Here is an 18,984-nt window from a genome sequence, read left to right on the forward strand (position 1 = left end):
AAACCATATTAGGAGGTGGGGTTTCGAAATCCTCCATCAACCTCTAATCTCAACACTCTTTTCACACTACCCTCCATAGTTCTTGCCTACGAGTGGTTTGATATGCTTCCCTTTCTGTTTTAAACACAGGCTAAGAGTATACGGATATCTATATTTGACAGAAATTGGCATACAAATTTTGTATCTCTGCTTAAATAACTGAACAAATTGAAATAGTTGAGGGAACTTAATTGAAACTTTCACCAATCTTCTCTAGTCCCTATTCTGGCCACACACCAGTGGAGCATAACATTGTCTTCTACTTTATTTCAGCCGCTGGATTATTAGTCGGCAGATCTCTTCTACAGAAGTCAATATGAAAAGCGATGGTCAGGAATTTCCTGGGAAGCATCCATCTTATAGGGACCCTCTCAGACTAATCTATGGTTGCAAACACTACAAGAGAAACTGTAAGCTTCTTGCTCCGTGCTGCAACCAACTTCATACCTGCATACATTGCCATAACGAGGTATCAGAACCAGATCATTCACTTGACAGGTAAGAATAGTAAGGATCCAGTTTACTTTTTAAATAAATGAATTCTATTTTTCCTAAATTATCTTTAAACCAATTGCCTATAGGAAATCTATTACAAAGATGATGTGCATGAAGTGCTTGGTGATCCAACCAATCAGTGCTACATGCTCAACCGTTTCTTGCGGTAACTTATCCATGGCAAAATATTACTGCGGGATCTGCAAATTATTTGAAGATGAAAGGTAATAGAGCTTAATTGGTATTTTTATTTACTTTAACTCTATACATGATTTATTAATTTTCAATGTGTGCGGATTTTTAATCATATTCATCCAATAAAATATTTGTTGAAAGAGTGAGAGAAACTGTGTCCAGTCTTGCACACTAATTTCTTATTTATACTATGAATAACATAAATTAGTGGATATAATTAGAGTTGATCAAAGTGCCAATAGGTATTTGAAGCAGTAAAACTGCAGTAGAGTAAATGCTAATATTCCTTTTTTATCAACAAAAAGGTGTATGTGTGTATATATATATATATCAATGAGGACAAGTGGTAGACAAATCATATGCATCAGATGGACTGAAACAGAAATATGAGGGACATTTACACAGTTCTTGATATAATTTAAGGGATCAAGACACCAATCTGAAAAACCGATTGCATCAGATCACACAAACGCAGAGAGCCATTTTTATGACCTCACTTGGATTGAGTCTATAACATGTATATAACTATGTTACTATTCTAATTTCTAACAATATTTTCATTTGTATAAGAATGTTTGTACATCTTAAATTATATTTAACTTAATCTTCCCAATACATTTGGAACTCAATACAAGATGTCAATCAATTACCTGAGCAACATTAAATTATATGCTATCAGTCAGCATATATGTGTGTGTAACAGAATAACAGATAGAGAAGTTCACTGACTCGATATCTATGTGCCATAATGTTAGTGTTGTATAAGCCTTACAAATATGTGGTATTTCAATTAAGATGGGGATTAAGGAGCATTGAGAAGACTGCAACAGTCTTGGGAAGAATATTTAACATAGTTGCACAAATGTGAGTGCTTGATTTGTTGAAACCAGTGTTGTGATAACCGGACCGGACGGTCCGACCGGTTTAACCACTGACCGGACTGGAAAACGGCTCTGGTTTGTAGTCTTAACCGAATGAGGGGTTGGACCGCTTTGAACCAAAGAAATTCCGGTCCAACCATGTTAAACCCGGTTGAACCGCAATAATCCGGGAAGTGAACCGAACGGTTTACTTAAAATTAAAAAAAAAATAGAACACTACTCTAATGTTTTGTTTTATTCCGATCCAGAAAAAGATGGAAATATGTAATTTCAATATAATTATTAATTTATAGATAAAAATGATAAATTATATATGAAATCATCCAGTCCGACTGGACGGTTAACTGTTTAAACCGGTTAAACCTAATAGAGACCTCTTCCGTTTGATGCCCAGCTCGGATTCCACAACATTGGTTGAAATGGATATGTTGACATTTCTAAAGCATGTAGGGAAAGTTAATTGTGGAAAGCCCTTGGGCCTGCAGTTATTATCTTGTCCCTAAGATTGTGATTAAAAAATGGCATCTTAATGCTCCTGGTCTCTATGGACAGCAGGTTTTAGAAGCTTATCTTCACTATATTTCAAGTTCTCTCTTAATTAACGAAAATGATCATGTGCATGATGGTCATGCATTGTCACCTTATCTAACTATTTACTATTCTATTATATTTATGCTAAGATTTCAAATTTTGTTTTTGCACTTATTTAATCATTTAAATGAAAACTTATACTGCAGAACATCTTATTATTTAATCATGACGGTCATGCATTGTCACCTTATCTAACTATTCTATTATATTTATCCTAAGATTTCAAATTTTGTTTTTTGCACTTATTTAATCTTTTAAATGAAAACCTATACTGCAGAACATCTTATTTTTTAAATGTTCAACAGAGAAATTTACCACTGTCCATACTGTAACCTGTGCCGAGTTGGAAAGGGCTTGGGCGTTGACTACTTTCACTGTATGAATTGCAATGCTTGTATGTCTCGTTCTCTTATGGTACACACATGTAGGGAGAAACATTTAGACAGTAACTGTCCAATTTGCCATGAATATATCTTCACATCCCGTTCTCCCGTGAAAGCCCTCTCATGTGGTCATGTCATGCACTCCACATGTTTTCAGGTACACTTTTATCCCCCACCACGAGTCCACCATCACCACACACACACACAAAAATGCAGCAAGTACAGAGACAAATTTATTAATAGTTGTGATTACTTACAGGAATATACATGCTTTAACTATACCTGTCCAATATGTAGTAAGTCGCTTGGAGACATGCAGGTCAGTTAATATTTAACTTTATTACATATCCTGTACATATTGATGCAAATACATTTTACCATGGAATTTCTCTTTACTTAATTACATAGTTACACGTGCCTGATGGTTACTACAACCTTTCTTGTCCTCTGATGATTATAACTATTTCTAATTTACAGGAATTAGGAATTACTTTATTTGAAATGAAAACAAGGTCACTTAAAACAAAAGCTTATATATCTTGGCTTTAGGAACTATTAGTCACTACGTACTAGCTGTATCATAGTTGTAACCTGTAACTGGGAATACTAAATTTTTTGAAGGACTTCGAAAATACTTTCTTGGAGGTATTTCTACAAAAAATACTCCAAGCAACAGACTGTTACACCAAGTATGAAAAATGGCTTCGATGCTTCTCTGGTTTGAATATCTGTTTTAAGAGTCCAAGAAAACTCGTGTTATTCTATTATTTTTGTATCTCTTATCATTTTAAGTGCTTAGAAAACTCTTGCGCAGCTGCTAAAGACTCAATTTGCCTATTTGAATTAGCGGAACTGCAATTTGTTTTCTCATTTATGTTTTCAGCTCCATTTATCTTAGAGGTAATCATTTTCTAAAGCCATCAGAACGCCTTGCAGGTATATTTTAACATATTAGATGCATTACTGATCGAAGAGAATGTTCCTGAAGAACGTTCGGGTCAAACTCAGGTTTGTCAACTATTTTTCTTATATTTAGTCTCATGTATTAAACTTCATGTTCCTGAAAATGTATGCTCTGACCTTGTAAGAGCCGCAGGTTATATTATGTAATGACTGTGAAAAGAAAGGATCAGCTCCTTTTCACTGGCTTTACCACAAATGTCCTTATTGTGGTTCATACAACACCAGAGTTCTTTGACTCTCCACTGTGAGCATAAATATTTGCTTCTCCCTAGCTTCTCTGTACTTAAGTGTTACATTGTATTTTATTATTTAATGTTTGTCTATAGATTATGCCAAAACAATCATTCTATTGTATAAAAAAAAATTGTTGTTGCCTATGATACTTAATTGATTCAAACTCTTCTCTTGCTGTCAAGAAGTTAGGAATCGTGATTACATCTCAAGTCTGGAATCCAAGAAGTGCTGTGTGGATGATGCCATGATTTTGTCTTCTACTCATCATATTTCTGAACACTTCTGCAAATTGATCTTGTTCTGTCTTCTAATAATCCCACGAAAGATGAGAAGTGGTCAGATGCAATGTCAAACTAGAGGAATATGTACGAGGTTAAAGTTCATGAATAAAATATCGAATTTGGCGTATTTTCTTGAGCAGGAGTGTTTGATCACAATTGACGATCAGAGCGACTATAAGAAATTTTATTTTTGCGCGATCTTAATTATGAAGTATAGAGACTAATAGAGATAGGTAGAAAGAAAGAGATAAATGTGTTTTCCGCATTTTCTATCTTTTGAATATGATCTAACTGGTCTTGAATTTTGGTTTTTGACAGAAAACAAAGGCATTTGTCAAATCTATGTAACCAATCCCACCTATTGGAAAAAGCTTTTGTTATTCTTGTATGTTGATTATATCTCGTCCTTCATATGAATTTGATTGAAAGCTGTTGCATTAATGTAACAAAGACTTCAAAAAAAGATAGTCAGCTTGGTAGTTTTTTATTTTCTTTTTGGTTCTGTTATAGATATGAAACACAGACACTTGTAGGAGGTGATGTGTCCTTTCCGTGCACTGAACCTCATTAGCATTGGTTTAGCATCAGTTTGTGTCACTGTATATGCTTCTTTTTTTACAATCATTAGCAGTATAAATATATCTTCTCAAATTTGATCTTCAAATATAGAAAAACTTATAAGATTTTCATTAAAATAGGCAACAACTACCCTACAATTTCACATTACATGGTGGGATAGTTTGAAGCTCATCCAGTAATCAAGGTTTCTCTGGATGTGATCTGCAATTTATGCTGAATTTTGAATTGGGATATATATATATATATAAGAAAAGTATATATCTAACTAGATTCTAATACCAGGCTTTTTACAACATCAGAAGGAAATATATAAAGTTGCACTCAAAATTTTATGGAGTTATACTCTTCTGATTTTCTCCCAAATCATTCTTTTGCATGTTGCACAATCATAGTATTGCTTAATGGGTACAATAGTACTAGAGCTTAAGAACAGTTAAATATACAGTATAGAGTGATGACAGTATCCACTCATGATATTATTCTTTGCCTCTACACAATTCATGCAAATTAATAGACCAAAGAAAATGTATGCTTCTACTTAAAAGGTTAACATGTGAAGAATTGAAATCTCAATACTCAAAAGCTTACAAAAAATAAAGCAATTTAAAAAGGAGAAAGGAAAGTTTTACATCTTTTCTTCTTGTTGAGGGGGTGGGGAAACTCACTTGTCAGTTGACACTGGTAAGGCTGAAGCACGCCGCAGCGTTCTTCAATTCATTTTCAGCAACATGCTCGGCGTAATTCCTTGTATCTTTCAGTGATTCTTCTGAACTGCAGAGAGGTATACAACTATACATTATCAAATATAAGCATTTTCATTTTACTTGGTATTGATTGTTTTGAGCACTATACATTCCTTTCATGTAATTTCTGCATTAAACTCTCAACCTTATTTGATAAGTATTAAAGCTAGTTGTTTGTTTGCTTTTTATTATCAGTTGCTAATTATATCCAAAATCATCTAGTTACCTTGAAGCATAAGCCTCCTTAGAATAAATGCATGATTGCCTATCATCAATTGCATCAAAAAGTGGGTGCATCTCTTCATAATCTTCAACAGTTTCATGTTGGATGGCTAGTTGCTGTGAGGTAACAAACTGAGATTGCATTGCTATGGAATTGCTACTATTATCGGCATAAGGATGATGCTGAAGCCACATGTTTGTAGCAGGATTTATGGTGTCATCCTTGGATTCCAAGTAAAGGCAATTATTGTAATCCACACTGTTGCTGTTGGAGTAGGAATGTTGTTGAGATGCAGGCAAAGCCGCGGCAGCCATTGTGTCATTATAAGTTTGTGGCTGCGGACTATGATTGAAGAGTGTCAGGGCATTATTAGTATTCGGCGCCGCCATTCCCAACTCTAATTGTGATGCCACATTCATATAATCAGGCAAGGATTGGACTTGTTGTTGTCTGCACATCTCGAGTTGTTGATAAATAACTTGAAGCTCTTCTTCGGCTGCACAAATTTGGTATTGTAGCCTACAGATTTCCTCCCAACAGCCATGCACAGGATACTTATCCCTGTAATTTGCTTGTATAATGATAGAGTCCATCGCTATTTTCTTCTGACTCGGATTGAGGATCTTTAAAATCTTTACGATGTTACTCACTCCAAAAAGTTTGTGGACATTTAGGAATACCTTAGGTTGGTCTGCAGGAAAGTATGGAGCAAGAAAACACTCAGAAGTGCACTTTCTTCTCTGGTATTTGCACGCCGCGCAGGCCTGCGTTGTGCCACCCTTAAGGGTCATAATTCCACCACCTCTTCAGATGCTGGAGCCCCTTATGATGATAAAAAAAGAAACTTTGTACTATGATAAAATGTTGTATGAAGAAGAAACTTTTGCTAAGTAGAAAAGAGTGGATTATTAATTAGCAGTGAAATGAATATGCTGCATTTTGATCATATTCACATAAGGCTATGTTGATATGAAGCTCTGGTGTTAAAGGAAAGACTTAGTAAAACAAGAGATTGAAGACAAAGGCCAAGTGTATGGAGTTGGTTTTATCAATAGTGATGCCGTTAGGACAAGTGTGTAGAGAAAATGGAGGAATGTTCTAATTTTGGGATTGACCATATGAGAGTCATAGAATGTTTTTGTGCAACATGTGTATGTCATTTTTGGAATGATATTTGTGTCTAAGTCAAAATCTAGGGAGTTTCTATGGTAAATTTACAAGATGATTTTCCTTTCCTTCCTAAGCACGTTAATAGTTGATATAATAAAATCAGGATCAGAACCTAAATTTTGTTAATTTAACCAAAACATTTAGGAAGTTATGAGTTAGCTTTGTCATCTTAGGTTATCTATAAAAATGTCACTTTTTCAATATTGGGTTGAATTACGTGGGAAATATATTGGTGGGTCTTATGTAAAAGCCACTCTCGCATAAAACATTGAAAAGAGTATGTTGTTTGTACTCCTTCTTTTAATTTTAAACCATCGTATGCTATCATATGCAAGTTTTCGATTATTATATTATAGAAAAGTTTGACACAAAAGTGATATAATAATTGTGGTAAAAATTAAGAATGGAATAAAAAAGTTGGTAGGTATTTGAATGTTTTAAGCATGTTATCAATAGTTTCAAATCTATTGGGTAGATAGAGAAAAAAACTTGTCGTTGGGAGAAACAAAGTTTATATCTTTCATAGAATGAATTACATTATCTAAACTAACATGATATTTTGATTACCTAAATTTGACTCGGTCATACTCTATTGATGATTAATTTAGGAATAAGACAATATGATATTTAAGCACGTTTTAATTTATCTGTAGAATTATAGAATTGGACTTTTGTCCTTAATCTTAAACTTGAAAAGGTAGGCTTTTAAAATAAGTAGTGGAAAATCAATGAGTAGAGCCATATATAAGACTGGATGAACTCTTAAAAATACACTTTCGTTTAAAACAGTGTCAAGACAATAATTTCTTCCGACCCTGAAAAGAATACTTCCATTCACTTCTAATACTAAATATTTACTAATGTAAGAACACTTCCATCCACTTCTAATATATATATATATATATATATACACTTAAAAGTTTATTCAGAATTAATACAACATTCATTATTCATTTTATTAACTAAACTTGTGAGTGATTAAATAAAAATGATAGATAATATTGTGACAAGTTAAAAAACTCTTGATACATCCATTTTTTTATCAATATTTACATAATTGCATCCTATTCCGCCTTTTCCTTTTCGATTAATAAAACATTCAGACTATTCTCATAAATTTGATGATTCATTAAAATTAATGGACTGGAAACTCTTGTTAGACCAGACAGTATCCGGAGAGTCTCCGACCACCGGGGAGTTCCATTGTTACTGGGTATGGGAAGAGTGAAGCGTTACAAGTGAAACACCACATTTTCAACAAAACTCTTTCACTCATCCCCGCATATCCCAAACTTTACACTTCAATAACCCAACAACTCTAACCTTACAGATGAGATAATGAAAATTCAACCTCTCAAAAATATTGTTACACTATAACAAGATTAAAAGATTTTATTAAGTAAATTAGAACGAACTCAGTAAACTCCAAAACATAGAAATGGCAAAATAATATTTTTACACAAAACTCAACCTACAGCAAAAGCATTGCTACCACGTAAAATATTAAAAGACTAATAATTGGGGGAACGTACGAAGAATCAAAATTTAGATGCTGCATTATTATACAATATTGCACTAATATATAGAACAATGAAGTATAATAACAATCCATCTCAGTTGACACTATTCCCAAAATTGTGCCAAAACCTTCTTAGCTTTTTTCCTCGCTCAAAGCTACAGTTAACATCTTCAACTATAATTTGATTCATTGCTACAACTCATACTCAAATGAAAATAAAAGGTGGTGGAAAAAATAAAACTAGAGTATAGTGATGTGCATCCAAGGGATGGAAGCTCCTCAATTTAATGCTGCACTAATCCTGGCAGATAGCATGTTCCATAGTGGCAATAATGCCATTTTTGACAAATCTAATTGTATATAGACTATACAGATTCTCTCTAATGTTCCTTTTTTCCTCTTTTTGTAGGAGGGAGAGGGAGAGGGAGAGGGAGAGTAGAACAAATTCCCCTCTTAAAAAAGCTATATGTTCCTAGTAATAATGAGGAATTATTTCCATCATAAAACAGTCTAAAATCTTCTAGCACATCATTGGTGCTTCTAGCAATACCAAAATCTGTTTATGGGATGGATTTAAGAAACGAATGTGATATCAAAAACTATCAATTGTGGTTCAATGCTCGGTACCAAACAACAGTCTTTGGGCTCTTCTAGGTCATTCAGTTACACAATGCTTTCGTCATCATTCTCATTTCTCCCCCTGAAAACTTGGTGTTCCTACTAATACCCTGAATTGTATCAAAAAAATTAAATCCTAGATATCCCAACCTGAGGTAATGTCAAAACTAGATGACATCACTGAAACTTGCAACTTTATTTGCCTAAACCACTTCTGTACGAGTAGAAATGCACCAACATAAACAGGGCCACAGGTTGGATGCCAAACTATGTAAAACTCAAGATTCTTCAGTCCCACAAATGATGTTATCAATTCGATTGAAAAACTAGTTTACGGCTTCATAGAAAAGAACCTGAGGTTGTAGATGCCCTCTTTCACACATTGTAAGAACATCTGCCCATCCACCAATTATCTGTTCATCAAAGAAAAAATTTGAGCACAAGAACGACAAAACATGACATATTTATCTGATCAAGGATTCAACTCACCTTGACAGTCTTGTCGTCATACATTATCCATTGTTGATGGTCATGGCTATAAGCAAAGCAATGGTAATGTTGGCCATAGTAGCAAACCTAGACATACACAACACGGAATTAGAGCATTAGTGGTGCAGAAAATCGGGATTGCACAGCACCATTGAACCATGTATACATTCAAAATATGAAAAGGGAAGTAAAATTCTGCCTAACCATGTAATAAAAAGGGGGGGATAATGATAAACAAACATTATTTAAAGTAGTAGATAAATGAACTTTTTCACTCTCTGGAATAGTCCTTTCAAGACTTCAATTGAGAAGCTAATTAAGTGAAAAATTTAATTAGGATGAGAGGATGGGTAGGTAAAGAAACATGACGTCGGAATGATAAAAGCTGCTTCCTCCTACCCCACCCTCTAGAGAACTTATTGCTTCATATTTTCAATCTTACTAGAAACAGCAACTCCACTTACGGGGGTAAGGGTGTACACATCTACCCTTTTCAAACCCACTAGGTGAAAGCCTCGTGCAGCAGATAGCTCTTTTTTATATTTTCAATCTAGTTTAAATTGGGATAAAAACCAACATCCAAAATAGATTTTTTAATTAGGAAATGTTTATATTGCATGCAGCCCTTTGGTAATGGAGCTGTTACAACTCCAAGGAAAAAGTAATTGATATATAATATAAACATTCCTTATATATTGTCATTAAAATACTTACCACAGAAACCAAGCCATGGGTCCTTTTAGGATCTAAACCACGATAAAGGACACTGATATCTATCTCGGTGGTCAAGGCTGCCAGTGTAGCTTTTATATCATCAGCACTTTCACATGTATTTTGCCAACCTAGAACTGTAAACACCAAACATGTAAAAGAAATACAAAAAATAGAGGCTAAAAAGGGGGTGGGAAAGTAAACATTCCACATGCAACAATTGAGGCACCTGTCATAAATACATGGGGTGAAGTTGAAAGAAAATGATGGATGTAATTGAGCTTGCCACATCCACCAACTTCTAGATCACAAGCTAATTGATGGTTCATCTCCACAAGATTCAAAAGCTCATCAAAGGAGCTTTCAGGTTCAGCACACATATCCTGAAAAATGAAGAAATGATCAAGCTAGGGTACATATCAAGCATAATTGGTTGTCAGCAGCAGAAAATCAGAACTCCATAAAATGTTAAATGTTTAAAAAAATGAAATCTTCCTATAGATACCTTCATTGTACGAAGGGCATTCGCATTTATATTGTGAAAGAAAGAAGTATACTTCAAATGTCTGGACTCAAGACCACAATGATAGCAGTTCATTTGTTCAAAGATGTTCATTCCAAAAAGTGAATGTGCGATACAAGTACTGCTTGCACAATCCCAAGATCCTGTGCAGTTGCTTTCCACAGATTCTGCATCAGAAACACTCGAACTACGAGTAAAAGATCGATGAAGGCAATCAAATATCACTGCCAGTACCTCAGAAGCATCATTCATTTGAGCCTGTCAAATATTGGTATATTAATCGCATTGTTCACAAAAGAAATATCTGTATTTCTTTTCTGTCAGTGAAATTACCTCTTGGAAGAAGTTACTATCTGGATATAAGTTGCTTAGAGCCATTCGCAGGGAGGTAGGTGCAACTGCTTCTCTCCTTGGATCTTTTGATGAAAGGCCCAGTGCATAAAAGATTTCATACAATGCACAGACAACACATGGGTTACCCACATGATCATGCTCTGATCTTGATCTGCCAAGAAATTCCTCCCGAAAGCGTCTTATATGCCACAATGACTGAGCTCAAACAGAGACAAGAAATTCTTTAGGCTATGAAAACTAATACACCAACAAGGTGAAAGTGCACCAACTGATTCTATAACAAATTGGAAAATTGACTTTCAGAAGACCTACCTGTATAATAACATTGAGAAAACAATTATATTCACCCACTTCATTCTTCAACCCAGTACCAAGCAAAGTAGATCCGCTCAAATCCCCGGTTGGGACTTCCTCTGGTACAAAACCAGAACTATCTACTTCTGAGGAAGCTCTCTTCGACATTCTTAAACCAGAAACTGAAGGCCTTTTGCCATGTGCTTGATATGTGTCTGATAAGAAGAATCTTACAAGGTTAGAGAGTCATTAAACTTACCATAATTCTTCATGGAAATGAAAACATCAGGTTTAAATCATTACAGCTAATTTACTGCAAACAATAAATATTTGCATGGCTGTCAGGATATAGTGGACAGTTTATGCAAATCAATCTTTGCTTGTAGCCCAAATTAAATAAATTCATGTTGTACAACTGAGGGCAAAAGAAAGGAAATAAAAGGAAAGTGGTCACTAAATACTCAGAAAACAGGTAAAGCGTTAAACAAATTCAACATTTAGCCCAACAACAAATAGCGCACCTTTGAAACGTCATCAATGAGAGCAAATGGCATTACTCTATGTCATTATTGCGACGATTTTTTTCAGCTTACCAGATAATATGAAAATCTAACTACCAAATCATGTAGAAAGTGGGTAATGAAATGCAAGCAAGCCTAGTCGACTATTCCCCGCTTCTTAGATATAGCAAAGACTATTCCCTGCTTCATAGATATAGTAAAGAACCAAGTATGCCTAAAGCTTAAGCAGTTAAGTATAGACATAAGGATGGTTTTATATCTCAACCCAACCTGTCAGACAAAAAACTTTGGGATAAAGTATGGGCGCACACAAGCTTGCTTTACCTTACACTGAAATTTAATTTAATCGAGAAAAGTGACAGCAACATGGGCTGAACGCCTATTTACTTGACCATATATTAGGACTTCTAGTACCATGTTAACTTGTCAGGATGTACCCATCTTGTTGTAAACTATGCAGTCAATTAAAAACATTCCAAATAAGATGCTTTCCATATCCGATTATTGGACCTAGTGCAAATACTAACTAGTTCACGATATGGTATCGATTTTCGCAGCTTCAAATTTAGCAAAGAAAGCAGCAAGCCACGGGATCCAAAATCGAAATTGAGAAAATTAAGAGAAATCTACTTTCAAACAACTTCATTTCCTTTCTTGAGTAATTTAGAGTGAACTGGATTTTGCAAAAAATATATATATAAGTTTCGTGAGCATAACAAAACACATTTGATGCATAAGAGAACATCAACAAGTCTACATGTTTACGAAGTGTGAAAATCATACCCAGACTTTGGCGTACAGCTCTTTTAAGATCAGCTTGGAATCTTTCCTCCTCCTCATCTTCCATTGTCAACTCTTTCAATGCCTTTGATCCATGGTTTTCCCACACTATGGTACATCCAAGCATCAGGAGATTAATATTTCATATTCTAGAAAATACCCTCAAAATATGCATTTTATTAAAAAGAATTATAAATGACTTCAACTGAGTTCACAAACTGAAATAAGATTTTTGCATCAGCAAACCATTTTCAACTTACATATTATATCACAGAGAAGAAGCACAAGTAAGCTAATGAAACAGAGGATAAAGAAACTGTACATAAAAAACTAATTCAATCTTATCACACAAAAATAATAATAATTCAACTACAATATAACTACCCATTAACTATGAAGCATTTTTTTAAAGAGAAATATCTAACTAATGAAATAAAAAGGTTTTGGTAAAACAAAGATGAAAGAAAACAAGTAGTCTTTTGTTTAATATATGTCTGGGGCTGGCGAAAGGTTTAATATATGTCTGAATGAAGATATTAAACCCATAGTTCTACCATTGGAAAATGGATGATAATAAGCAACTAAAGCTTAACTGGTAAAATAAAATGTGTACTGATCAGAACAAAGGAAAGCCTTCGTGAGTCATCACAGCTTCTTCAAATTTTGTGCATCCATGTATGATTTTTTAAGCCAATAGAGCCATAAAGTAGCAGGGAGAAGACAATTGATATAAATCAGCATTAAAGGAAAGAATCTCTGGGCAAGGTTAAAACTAACCATTGTTAGCATCTTGATTGTTATGGGAATTAACTTGCTCTCTTAAATGATTGTCAGTGTGTGTATTCTCAATATTCTTTTCCAATGAGACAGGTTCAACCTTTCCATCAACCATTCTGGAAGAATTCTTATGTCGTTTATGCTTTTTGCCTTGACGCCTATCAGGCAACTGAAGACCATTCTCTGAAATAACTCCATTAGGCAGATCTGATAGAGAACACAAAAAATGATGAGAATCACAGCGCAAAAATAATAAATACTGCACTTTGAGAGACATTTAAAAATGGTTACCACCAACCTTGTTTATCTTTTGACTGATGCAAATGACCAATCTTTTGGGCAGATGAATCAGCTGAAAATTTAGCTGGTCCCAAAGAACCATTTGCTGGGATGATAAGCACACTATCCAAATTGCTCGGGAACCCATTCTCCGCTGCCAACTGATCCTGAAAAATATGTTCAAGTTCAAAGGCATGTTTCTTGCAATACCTGATTCTTATCCCCAAAGTGTTTCCTTTAAAGTTGTATTTTGCCTTACCAATCCATCAATCATGTAACAGTAACTTAATCATTAACAAGAAATCTATCTCCTTACATATAGTAGGAGAAACACATAAAAGAGATCCATACCTGTGTATCTGGTTTTAAATGTTCATGCACATCTGGGCTATCAGCAACTGCCTCCAACCGGACATCCTGAAGTTTGTCCACCACTTCCTCTAAATAGGTCCCAGATGATTTCTTTTGCTGCTCAGCGAGGTGCTTCTGTTTGGCTTCATTTTCTATCCTTCGCTGAAATTCCAATGTTTCTTCAAGTTTTTTCTCCTCCTCTTCTAGCTCAACTCTACGTCTAAATTCATCTTCCTCTTGTTCCAAGTCATCACCATTCACAGTAACGACCAAGTCACAATCAGGTGCAACTGGATTGGAACTGCAGCACAAAAGTCCATCAGAAACACTTCTGAGAAAAGTCAATGTGTCTCTAAAAGACTAAATAATTGGGAGAAAACTAATGTCGAGTAAGAAAATAGAATCATATACTCACTCGGGAATTGTATCTTGAAGCAAAAGCTGCCCATGACCACTTGCAGCCTACAAAAGATAGGAAATTTAATAAATTGTCATGGACTATGGTCTAATGTATGAATAAATTCAACATGCATGATGAACACCTTCAAATCTCTAGTTTTCCTGTGATCTTTATTCTTCTTATCTTTAGACTTCTCCAAATGTCTTGTGTTCTCACTTCCCCCTTTAGCAACCTTCTTGGAATCAAGAGCAAGTTCAGCCAAAAATGCTTCTCTTGCAGCATCAGACTTCTCTGTTGCGTCTTTCTCAGCCAAATCTTCTAAAACCGCCTAATAGATAAAAACAGAGGAACATATAGTTAAGTGAAAGAGGAGGCAACAGCGCATAGTTCAGCTGTTTCAATACATACCCTTAGGTACGACTTCACTAGAGGCATTAGTATTGCTCGATAATCATAGGCAGAAATAGGCCCAAGCTTGAGTTCCATTTGCTGCATGTCTGTAACATTTCTTATGATTCGCGCATCAATTTTGCTAAGCTGCAAATCAAATAAAGTAGATTAGAACATCAAGGAAAAAAGGTCATCTTTAGAGAATCTTAGACATGTGACAAGAGTCAACAACTGACCTCTATAGATAAGTGCTCTTTCAGTTTCTGAATAGCAATTTCTATACAACCATCCATTTGATGCAAGTAGTCCTTCATTCTCCATTCATCTTCACCAGATTCCAAGTCACATAATTGAGAATTCACACCCGCATAAGTTTCCTCATAACCAAATTGGTTAACATTCATTGCTTCAGCTTCTTGCAGAACATTTGAGATAGCATCCAACTCAAACCTATTGCTTACATATATCACATCATTCTCGTTCTCAACGAGCTCTTCTCTTCGCTTTCTTAAAACAGACTCATAGCTTCGCTTAACAAATTCACCACCATGTTCCCTCTTTTTACCTTCTTCAAGACAAAGATCCTCTACTGTCTGCAGAGCTTCCTCATAACTAATACGCTCAAACTTTTTTTCACATAGGCCCTGTAGCTGTAAAAACTCCTTCTCGAGCATCTCAACAATTTCCTTTCCTTGTTTCTGTTTATCTTCTTTTGCCCTCATCCATGATGTTAATTGATCTCCAATAGGTGAACTTGAAAATATCCAGGATAGCAAATCATCATTATTGTGTTTAACCCTATCATGAGAACCTGGGGCAGTCACATCATCCAAGACAGCCCCCTCAGCTGTACCATAAGTGACTTGTGTTCGAAGTAAACACTCATCCAGAAGAAGGTATGACGAATTCACATTGAGAACAATCTTCTCTTTGATCTCAGGAAGTTGACTGATATTTTGGGAATCATTCATGGGACCACTACTTTTATCAGGATATCTACCCAATCCACAAGCATGAGAAAGCTCCTGCAGAAATTGGAGAATTTTCTTGAGCTGTGAAGCTCCCAGAAAGCATATGCACACTGGTCTTTGATCAACACCGCGGTTCACAAGTAGAGAACCAGCTGCAAGACCCTGTATCTCACCCATAGTAAATTGTATGACCTTGTTAAGATGACTAGCAGCAAGAAATTTGTGCCTGATAAGCATCTCAAATACTGCATGAATTTTCTCCAGAAGTTTTGCACGCTCAGAGTCATCAGATACCGGCCAACTATCCGGAAAAGGGTATGCTATAGACTCTTGATCTTCAACAACTTCTGCAATATCACTCCCTGGAATTTTACAGTAATCACTGCCTTCTGTTGTACCATTATATAGACTGTAACCAAAACTTTCCTTCTCGTGGTAAGAATCACTTGCATCTCTAAAACAATCACTGTAGTTCTGAGTATGAGGATGTTTCTGAGTATGAGGCCCGAAGTATGAATCCTCGGTGAATGGAGAAACCTTGAATTTTGATTTATTGTCAAGCATTCTAATTGCAGCTGAGACATCCAGAGGCTTCCAAGAACAATTTAAAATCATGTCAATCCATTCATTGTCAACATTTTGGGGCAAAAGTCTCTGCATCTTTGGCAAGAGATTACGCATGTGTTCCTGCATAACATGCTGCCTGTGAGATTCCGGATTAGAAAATTTCTCATCACACTCGCAGCAAAGCCAGAATTTCCATGTTTTACTGAACTCGGCATAGGACAAAGCTTCTGATAAAACATCTCTTGGCAAAGTATCCTTTGAAGACCCATAATGCGACTTGAGATCACTAATTCTAATCCTAAGCAACTCCTCCTTCATTTCCATATTCACTGAATTCCAATATGAGTGCACCCAATTCTTCCTTTCATTAGTAGACCCATTCTTTCTCACATTCCCATACTTACGCCTATCACTGATTCTATGACCAGATCCTGTCGATGAATCCAATGCCCTCTCGTCCCTATCTGCTTCATTTGGAGATTGAAGTGAATCTGACTTCTGCTGCAACAACCTTGCAGCAGCCACTCGAACTTCAATTTCTTTTCTTCTTTCTTCTGGCGTCTTGGACACCTTCTTAATCTCATTTGGTCTTCTATTCTGAGCCAACCTCATCTCCATTGGATCCTCGGCGGGCCTCCTTATCGGAATCAACCGAAACCTCTCCTCACCGTTACCCAAAGTCTTCATCCAAGTCGATAACGACGCTATATTAGACTTCTGAATCAGCTGCCTCAACTCATTCTGCACATGTGCTATCCGAGACTCCACAGTGGACGATTTATGCTCGCTCTCATCCTGCAAACTCTCCTTTGCAGGATCATTAGGGTTCTGAACCGCGAGCGCCCTCTCACACTCCTGCACCACTTCCTCATAATCCTTTGCCTCACTAGCAGCCTCCAATAGCAAGTTACCATAAAACATCGAAAACTCAATTGAATTCGGCGACAGCTCAGTCGCTCTCCGAGCCGAGTCAACGGCATTCCTCAGATGCCTTTGCTTCACAGCTGGGTCATTTATAATCATGGACACCTTGTACAACACAAAGCCCTGAACACGCTGAGTGAACCCAGCATAAACCGAACCCTCATGTTTGGAGCACAAATCCTTCATCATCTTAAGCGCTCTGTTATGGTTACCGCGCCGAAAAGCATTTAGGGCTTTATCACATTCAAGCTTGATTAAGGCGTAAACGGAACCCTCAGTCTTAGTGGTCAATTCGATCTTATTGCTAGGGTTATGAAGGGCGAGATCAGAAACCACCACGCACGAGTCGGATTCAGGTGGCACATGAACATCGGCGGCTCCGCCGATGGCAGATTGCGTCACCGGAGAAGCCGCCGGAGAATGTTTGGAACGCGGAGCGTGAGTGTTTCGCTTTTTGTTCCCCATGAATACTCGTGTTCATACAAATCCGATTCACGTGCATAAACAATTACGACAAAATCTGAGAGTGAGTGTGGAGTTAGGTTTCAATAGAGAAAACGTGTGCATAATAAAAACATTAAAAAGAGGTGAGAAACCTAACCGAAAGTGGAATTAGAAGGAGGAGGAGTGGTTGCCGGAGACGGTGGCGGAGAAGGAACGGCGGCGAAATCTAGAAGATGGAAGGGTTAGGCTGAGCTGCGAAGAGAAGGGGAGTGAAGAGTCGAGAGCAGCAGAACCTACCCCACACATGGAATAGTGAGTGATATAATTGTTTGTGAATCCCAAATAGGCCTAACACATTTACTCACTTTGGTTGTAGTTATTAGTGAGGTAAAATATAGTTAGATCTAATTGATAGAGTTAAAAGATCAAAAGTATAATATAATTCTTATGAATGATATTTGTTGAGAAGTATAGCTACACACTTTGACCGGTTTAGTTCCCTACCCAGGAAAGTGAAAGTCAAGAGTATAATATAATTCTTGTGAATAATATTTGTTGGGAAACATAATTATACACCTCGACAAGTTTAGTTCCTTATCCAAAAAAGTGAAAGATTTCTTTCAAAATACCAGAAATATTTTATATTTTTTATATAACACTTATTATATTAGGGTAAAATTATAATTTTTCCATGAAGAGTAATAATAGGATAAAACTATTATTTTTTCTTTTTAATTAATCAAGAGAAACAATTATTTCATATAATGCAATGAAAGTCTTAAGATGTTTTTTTTTGTACTATTAATTATATTCTTTTACTTTTTTGTGAGGAATTAGTCTCTTTTGATGTGCATGACTCCCCTCCTAATAAACTTTGCTCAGAGGAATTTAATCAATGATTTGTTAGTCATCTTGAGGGTCTAGTGGGGGCTTATATAACTAGATCAACAGCTTATTAAGAAAGTCTTAAAGATGCTTGTTTATAATAAGTTAATTTGCTAATATTTCTCTATTTTTTATTATTTTAGACTGGGCATACTTTATAAAAACAATTATGTTACATCTAGGGATGGCAAAAATACTCTACTAGTGATATTCATAAAAATACCTACAATAATATCTTATGAGTGAGAATAAATATTATGATATATACCCTCACATATTTATAAATTTATTTTTCGATTAAATAACTTTTATATATATATATATTTATATTTGTATTATTATTTTAAGATTATATATTATTAAATTATTATTACTTCATACTAACTTTTAGTAATTAGAATATATTCATA

General features: G+C 35.6%; 3 protein-coding genes across 8 annotated transcripts in view; 1 reads left to right on the forward strand and 2 right to left on the reverse strand.

The window, feature by feature from the left end:
* LOC109362895 (zinc finger protein BRUTUS-like At1g18910) overlaps positions 1-4,450 on the forward strand; it is an 11,128-nt gene extending 6,678 nt beyond the window's left edge. For 2 of the 5 annotated variants that reach the window (XM_019608980.1, XM_019608997.1), the window contains 7 exons: positions 313-537; positions 621-758; positions 2,507-2,741; positions 2,844-2,903; positions 3,521-3,592; positions 3,681-3,791; positions 3,967-4,450. In XM_019608980.1, the coding sequence (XP_019464525.1) occupies positions 313-537; positions 621-758; positions 2,507-2,741; positions 2,844-2,903; positions 3,521-3,592; positions 3,681-3,782 (832 nt within the window). In that variant the 3' untranslated portion in view covers positions 3,783-3,791; positions 3,967-4,450. Of the gene's footprint in view, positions 1-312; positions 538-620; positions 759-1,120; positions 1,436-2,506; positions 2,742-2,843; positions 2,904-3,520; positions 3,593-3,680; positions 3,792-3,963 lie in introns of those variants that run through there. The other 3 variants (XM_019608971.1, XM_019608989.1, XM_019609006.1) reach the window with 3 other exon arrangements.
* LOC109362922 (LOB domain-containing protein 27-like) lies at positions 5,109-6,782 on the reverse strand. Its single transcript, XM_019609019.1, has 2 exons — positions 5,611-6,782; positions 5,109-5,412 (listed from the first exon to the last, which is right to left on the reverse strand). The coding sequence occupies exons 1-2, from the start codon at positions 6,396-6,398 to the stop codon at positions 5,310-5,312; spliced, it is 891 nt and encodes a 296-aa protein (XP_019464564.1). The 5' UTR covers positions 6,399-6,782; the 3' UTR covers positions 5,109-5,309.
* On the reverse strand, positions 8,311-18,035 carry LOC109362929. Of its 2 annotated transcripts, XM_019609030.1 has the most exons (16): positions 17,847-18,035; positions 15,020-17,765; positions 14,802-14,930; positions 14,536-14,721; positions 14,409-14,455; positions 13,994-14,294; positions 13,662-13,809; positions 13,364-13,570; positions 12,590-12,694; positions 11,304-11,500; positions 10,971-11,186; positions 10,620-10,895; positions 10,344-10,497; positions 10,118-10,251; positions 9,404-9,490; positions 8,311-9,327 (listed from the first exon to the last, which is right to left on the reverse strand). In XM_019609030.1, the coding sequence occupies exons 2-16, from the start codon at positions 17,708-17,710 to the stop codon at positions 9,241-9,243; spliced, it is 4,965 nt and encodes a 1,654-aa protein (XP_019464575.1). In that variant the 5' UTR covers positions 17,711-17,765; positions 17,847-18,035; the 3' UTR covers positions 8,311-9,240. The 2 variants fall into 2 exon arrangements, with proteins under 2 accessions (XP_019464575.1, XP_019464582.1); XM_019609037.1 differs by having other exon boundaries at positions 15,020-18,035.

The sequence above is a fragment of the Lupinus angustifolius genome, chromosome LG01 (genome assembly GCF_001865875.1).
Source record: "Lupinus angustifolius cultivar Tanjil chromosome LG01, LupAngTanjil_v1.0, whole genome shotgun sequence".
NCBI classification, from domain to species: Eukaryota; Viridiplantae; Streptophyta; class Magnoliopsida; order Fabales; family Fabaceae; genus Lupinus; species Lupinus angustifolius.

Excerpts from the sequence above, each read along its gene's own strand:
- LOC109362922 (XM_019609019.1), bottom strand. The coding sequence starts at position 6,398 with ATGACCCTTAAGGGTGGCACAACGCAGGCCTGCGCGGCGTGCAAATAC. Across the intron at positions 5,413-5,610 it reads AAGGAGGCTTATGCTTCAAG|TTCAGAAGAATCACTGAAAG; the intron begins GTAACTAGATGA and ends ACCTCTCTGCAG.
- LOC109362929 (XM_019609030.1), bottom strand. The coding sequence starts at position 17,710 with ATGGGGAACAAAAAGCGAAACACTCACGCTCCGCGTTCCAAACATTCT. Across the intron at positions 10,252-10,343 it reads ACCCCATGTATTTATGACAG|TTCTAGGTTGGCAAAATACA; the intron begins GTGCCTCAATTG and ends TGGTGTTTACAG. Across the intron at positions 9,491-10,117 it reads CCCATGGCTTGGTTTCTGTG|GTTTGCTACTATGGCCAACA; the intron begins GTAAGTATTTTA and ends GTGTATGTCTAG.